At 42.6% G+C, this 7,034-nt stretch overlaps 1 protein-coding gene across 1 annotated transcript; it reads right to left on the bottom strand.

Moving 5' to 3' along the window:
* Positions 1-5,759: 5,759 nt before the first annotated feature.
* On the bottom strand, positions 5,760-6,718 carry LOC115533506 (olfactory receptor 6C1-like). Its single transcript, XM_030344051.1, has one exon. It carries the CDS (start codon positions 6,693-6,695, stop codon positions 5,760-5,762), a length of 936 nt encoding a protein of 311 aa, XP_030199911.1. The 5' UTR covers positions 6,696-6,718.
* Positions 6,719-7,034: the final 316 nt, after the last annotated feature.

Raw genomic sequence — 7,034 nt, 5'->3', positions numbered from 1 at the left:
GTGTGTGTGTGTGTGTGTGTGTGTGTGTGTGTGTGTGTGTGTGTGTGTGGGTGGGTGGGTGGGTGTGTGTGTGTCTGTGCGTGCGTGTGCGTGTGTGTGCTTGCGTGTGTGTGCGTGCGTGTGTGTGTATAACACGCTATTTTATGTTGAAATGCGACGTAATCCAGTGTTCACGAAACGTACACTGTCAACGTATGCTTTTGGCGACTGGGTTGTCTCTCAGATATACGTGTTTCTAACAAGATGATATCATTAAAAGTTACATAAAGTAACAGTTTAATAACACAAACGCAGGAAGCACGTGAGCTGCTAGTTTAGCGAAAGCAGCGTCCCTATTCCTAACAACCTGTATGGCGTCACATTAGTGCCATAATGCACTAACGTGATAAAAGATGCATTCGGGCGTATTACATTATTCCACACGCGTAGATATTAACTGCGAGCGCGCAAATGATCTCTGCGCGCGCAAAACAGCCTCTCGCGCGCGCAAATTACCTCAGCGCGCACAAAACAGCCTCTCGCGCGCGCAAATTACCTCAGCGCGCGCAAAACCTCTCGCGAAAGATGTTTTTACGCTCTCGCTCGAATTTAATTTTGGCACTATGGGGGAGGGAACCAAGGCAGGGCGGGCTTTCATATGATTGGCTGTTTCTGAAGCGCGATATTTGATTGACAGCCCTCCTCAGCTCTCCTCTCATTCAATTCTGAATTGTACAGTTAATGACTGAAACGATAGTTACTTATTGTAACTCTAGATTCTATGAGTATAGGTGCAGCCTTTTAAGGCTATCGATATTGGGTTATCCCTAGGCGTGAGCCGTAGCACTGAAAATTTGTAATCCCCGACCACCAACAGCGTGGGCCTCAATAACGTCCGCGTGCGGCGTGCCTCAACGACGTCCGCATTTCGCAGATATAGTCGGGCGCCGGCGGACGTTCTGCTCCCAATAAACAGCTTTTCTTCAGCTATTTAAAGGACAATGAGGCCGACACTTCAAAGGCTGCGCCTATACTCATAGAATCGGGAGTTACAATACGTTCAGCCATTTACTGGACAATTCAGAATTGAATGTGAGGAGGGCTGTCAATCAAATATCGCGCTTCAGAAACGGCCAATCACGTTTGGCCGTTTCACGTATCGCCCTGCCTTGGTTCCCTCCCCCATAGTGCCAAAATTAAATTGAGCGAGAGCGTAAAAACATCTTTCGCGAGAGGTTTTGCGCGCGCTGAGGTAATTTGCGCGCGCGAGAGGCTGTTTTGCGCGCGCTGAGGTAATTTGCGCGCGCGAGAGGCTGTTTTGCGCGCGCAGAGATCATTTGCGCGCTCGCAGTTAATATCTACGCGTGTGGAATAATGTAATACGCCCGAATGCATCTTTTATCACATTAGTGAATTATGGCACTAATGTGACGCCATAAACCTGACGTCGTTGAAACATGCGAGCGAGCCGATCAAATCCTAATAACTATAAAACTAAAGATCAGACACAATCACTGACTGAAGATTATGCAAGTAAAAAGTATATTTCTCGCTAGAAATGTTATTAGAAACACGTTTACGGTGAATCGGTCCTAAAATATTGCATTTCCCATTCAGATAATAAAGATTAATAAAGATCATACACATTCACTGACTGAAGATTATGTAAGGAAAATGTACATTTCTCGCTAGAAATGTCATTAGAAACGCGTTTAATGGTGTATCTCTCCTAAAATATTGCATTTCCCATTCAGATAATAAAGATTAATATCGGCTACGCCGTGTTCCGGAGCCGCGGGGGATTCTGGGAATTGGGGTTGTCAGTTGACAAAAGGGGCTTTTGTTAACTTGTTTTGTTGTTAGGATTAAGTGGGGTTAATGGGTTCGGGATGTTATGTGGTTGTGTGTTGTTCTATTAACATTGTTCGTGTGTTCATTGTTGTCGACACCGTCACCGAGAGTGACGTGACCATCGTTTCGTGCAGCTGTTCCATGTTGAAGTCTCGTTCAATAAAAACCAACACTATGGCGTCACATTAGTGCCATAATGCACTAACGTGATAAAAGATGCATTCGGGCGTATTACATTATTCCACACGCGTAGATATTAACTGCGAGCGTGCAAATGATCTCTGCGCGCGCAAAACAGCCTCTCGCGCGCGCAAATTACCTCAGCGCGCGCAAAACAGCCTCTCGCGCGCGCAAATTACCTCAGCGCGCGCAAAACCTCTCGCAAAAGATGTTTTTACGCTCTCGCTCGAATTTAATTTTGAGATTCATGTTCCTCAAAACTGTTTAACATCAAATTTATTTACCAAATAATTTACCAAAATATCCAAGATGAACTGATACACGAAAACAAATGAAAAACAAGTTAATTGTATGCATACAATTTCCATACAAATACATGCAAGTCTGGACACCATTATACAGTCTATATGACGACATTATCAAAATATTCAAATAAGAATAAGTTAGTTGAATTATTGAACTAACTAATCATTATTTGATTATTTAGATAATGGGTCAAAGAAGGGAAACTATGAAACTATCAGGTATTCCATCAATTTAACTTAAATAGATTGCAAATGATCTCTGCGCGCGCAAAACAGCCTCTCGCGCGCGCAAATTACCTCAGCGCGCGCAAAACAGCCTCTCGCGCGCGCAAATTACCTCAGCGCGCGCAAAACCTCTCGCAAAAGATGTTTTTACGCTCTCGCTCGAATTTAATTTTGGCACTATGGGGGAGGGAACCAAGGCAGGGCGGGCTTTCCTATGATTGGCTGTTTCTGAAGCGCGATATTTGATTGACAGCCCTCCTCAGCTCTCCTCTCATTCAATTCTGAATTGTACAGTTAATGGCTGAAACGATAGTTACTTATTGTAACTCTAGATTCTATGAGTATAGGGGCAGCCTTTTAAGGCTATCGATATTGGGTTATCCCTAGGCGTGAGCCGTAGCACTGAACATTTGTAATCCCCGACCACCAACAGCGTGGGCCTCAATAACGTCCGCATGCGGCGTGCCTCAACGACGTCCGCATTTCGCAGATATAGTCGGGCGCCGGCGGACGTTCTGCTCCCAATAAACAGCTTTTCTTCAGCTATTTAAAGGACAATGAGGCCGACACTTCAAAGGCTGCGCCTATACTCATAGAATCGGGAGTTACAATACGTTCAGCCATTTACTGTACAATTCAGAATTGAATGTGAGGAGGGCTGTCAATCAAATATCGCGCTTCAGAAACGGCCAATCACGTTTGGCCGTTTCACGTATCGCCCTGCCTTGGTTCCCTCCCCCATAGTGCCAAAATTAAATTCGAGCGAGAGTTTAAAAACATCTTTCGCGAGAGGTTTTGCGCGCGCTGAGGTAATTTGCGCGCGCGAGAGGCTGTTTTGCGCGCGCTGAGGTAATTTGCGCGCGCGAGAGGCTGTTTTGCGCGCGCAGAGATCATTTGCGCGCTCGCAGTTAATATCTACGCGTGTGGAATAATGTAATACGCCCGAATGCATCTTTTATCACATTAGTGAATTATGGCACTAATGTGACGCCATACAACTCTCGTTGTCGAGCGTTCAATAAAAACCAACTCTCGTTGTCGAGCGTGCCCCCCCCCCCCTACCAACGTGTCTCCCCCCCCCCTCAACAAACGTGTCGCCCCCCCCCCCCCCCCCCCCCCCCCCCCCCCCGGTCAACAACAGTCTACTTCCTCCCCCCCCCCCCCCCTAAACAATCGTGTCCACAATTTGCCGCGAAAGCCGTGAAACCCAAACCCCGAAACCCGCCTCCACAGCGGCACGCATGGATACTGTAGGTATAACATGCTATTTTTTACGTTGAAATGCTACGTATCCAGTGTTCATGGAAACGTACACCGTCAACGTTTTTTCTTGGCGACTGGGTTGTCTCAACACAAGTTACCCAGGGCCGCTAAAGTCATTTGTGATGCCTGTTTGTTTCATAGCAGGATTTCGACGATGTTCACATGTTCAAAATGTAGTAGCAATAGTTTTTTCTCATTCATGTTTACGGTTAAAATGTTTCTGATTCAGATTCAGTTTTTCTCCTGCTTGGGGTTCTGCCATGATTTGGACTTGTAGGATGGGTGGAGGGAATGGAACGTCTCCATTGTGTCAGGTATGCACAATGTTTACCTTCCTGACTGAAGGGAATCACTCTGGTGCAGGGTATGAGTACAAATTAAGATTTAAGACAGCTACTCATCTGGCCAAGGAAAAACCCTGCGCTGTTTACTGAGAGGCCGGCGTTGGGAGTAGCCAACTATTACATCTCATATAAAATATCATAATGTTGAAAGTTTTGTTAGGCCTATGTATTCCCATATGAACTCCTAATATTCCCTTGTGTGCTCTTAAACCTACCCTCTGCTGTGTATGGGACCATTTGCTTCATGATATACCTTATTGTGCTAGGGGAGTTTGACATCACTCCAAAGGTGAACAGCGATGGGGACCAATCATGTGCAATTAAAAAATATGTATAAGTAGAATAAAAAAAAAAAATTAAAAGTAATTTGCGTATTTTGGAATTCTCCGTGTTACAAATTTGAGGTTGGTGCGTGAGTAACGGTCAAAGACTCGGCAGCTCTGCAGATAAACCTTGGCGTACATTATATGTCAGGGTTGCCAGGTTTCATGCTGCTTGCGTGTGACCCACGATTTCACCTTCAGCTCAGCTCTCCGGCTGCGGGAACAATTCTCAAGCTAAAACACTACGACAGCAACAGAGATGAACAGGCTGAATGTATTGTAGTCACTGATCTTGTTGGTTAAACCAAGCGAATGACCCCAGACAGTCTGATCGCTTGAAAACCGCAGCCAGTCCGATCGCCCAGTATGATCGGTTGATATACGAAGCTGGTAGGATAGCTCGTAAAACCCCAGGCAATTTGATTTCTAGAAAATGCCAGCCAATCAGATCGCTTTTTTGGCCCCACAAAAAAAGCGATCTGATTAAATAAATAAAATCGTGCTGTTGCATGAATTCTCTATGTCAAATGTTCTAATTTCAAGTTCTATATGAATAAATGATGTATTTAATGTAAAATTTGATGTTAAACAGTTTTGAGGAACATGAATCTCAAACAGGTTAAAAGTATGTTTCTAATCAGGAAATAATGTTCTCTGTCAATCAAGTCGGCAAGAGGTTCTGGGGACATTTTTATGGAAAAGGTAACACGTTAAAATGTTCATTAGAAAGACATTGAAATGGCACTTTCTCATCTGTTGCTTTGAGCAGGATGTACGTATGCCGCCGGGAATCCATCATTTTGCTTTCCTCTACTCTGCTTCACTATTTGCTAACAGCACTTGGAACTGAAATAATGATAACAAAATGCCAAGATAAAAGATACATTAATATTGCACCAAATTGTAAAAGCCATCATATATATTGCAATAAGCCTTGAATGATTTTTTTTTTTTTTTTTTTTTTTTATTTACCAAATAATTTACCAAAATATCCAAGATGAACTGATACACGAAAACAAATGAAAAACAAGTTAATTGTATGCATACAATTTCCATACAAATACATGCAAGTCTGGACACCATTATACAGTCTATATGACGACATTATCAAAATATTCAAATAAGAATAAGTTAGTTGAATTATTGAACTAACTAATCATTATTTGATTATTTAGATAATGGGTCAAAGAAGGGAAACTATGAAACTATCAGGTATTCCATCAATTTAACTTAAATAGATTGAATGAGCAAATAAATAAAATACTTTAGAAATGTGCACACTTAACCATTTAACTTATAACTTTCTTGTTAAACAAAATAAACCTTATTCGATTTCGAATTTTGGTAAGTATAATACCATATATTAGTGGGTTGATAATAGGAGGTATTATAAAAAACTCTATAGACAATACATTTTTAATCATTGGCGACACATCTGCTGAACCAAATCGCATAAACATCACATCAAACAACACAGCCACGGTCACATTGAGCAGAGTCATTAAATGTGGCAAACAAGTCTGCATGAATTTTCCGCGGCTCTCAATCGACTCCACACATGTTCTGACAAGATAAACGTACGAGAGAAAAATATAGACAAAATGAAAAAAATAAATAATGATGCAAATGTAACCTAAAACAGTGTTTGTCAGACCAGGAGAACAAGTGATTTTAACAATCACCCAACTGGCACAATATAGTTTATCGATATGCGAGCCACATAATTTCAATGTAGACGTTTTGATAATAGAAGCCAGTACAATTAAAAAAGGAATAATCCAGGAGAAGCATGTAAACAGACAGACGTTCTGCTTTTTCATAAGAGAGTGATAATCAAGTGGTCGGCATATCGCAGCATACCTGTCATAGGCCATCAGTGCAAGGATAGAATATTCAATGCAGACTGAGGAATATATGACCAGACTCTGCACCACACAACCCCCAAACGAGATCACGTGGCGAGAGTAGAGCAGGTCCAGAAGGAACTTGGGGTAGAAACCGGCAGTTCCATAAAGAGCATTGAGGCACAGGTTACACACAAAGATATACATGGGTTGGTGGAGGTTGTGGTCCAAGATGATGGTCAGAACCAGGGAAATGTTAACCATCAGAATCAGAAAGTAGCAAAGTAGAGTGAGGGAGAAAATAACCATTCTGTTGGTGGTCTCCCCGCTCAACCCTGAAAGTGTCAACATTGTTATGTCAGAAGTGTTATCCATGATCATGACATGATCTACAGTAGCCTCCTCTTCAGTCCTCCACTGTGAGTCAGGCGTCGTTGGTGCTTTCAAACTCATGCAGTCATTATGTAAGAGTTTAATGTTTCCCCTGTGGCCGGCAGTAATATTAGTTAATCTGACTCTCGCACACTATGTTGAACACAGTCCCACTGGCATGGGCGGATCCATGATGGGGCCTGGGGAGGCCAGCCTCAAAAACACCTCTATGGCTTATGTTGATTTGTCAACATGATAACATGATAATATGTTATACATATAAATACATATTTGCATGAATGCGGAAGCCTTGTATCTTCATAATTAATTTATTTGTAGAAATCAATG

Source organism: Gadus morhua, chromosome 20, assembly GCF_902167405.1.
Source record: "Gadus morhua chromosome 20, gadMor3.0, whole genome shotgun sequence".
Taxonomy (NCBI): domain Eukaryota; kingdom Metazoa; phylum Chordata; class Actinopteri; order Gadiformes; family Gadidae; genus Gadus; species Gadus morhua.
This window is presented reverse-complemented; position numbering and strand designations above follow the sequence as displayed.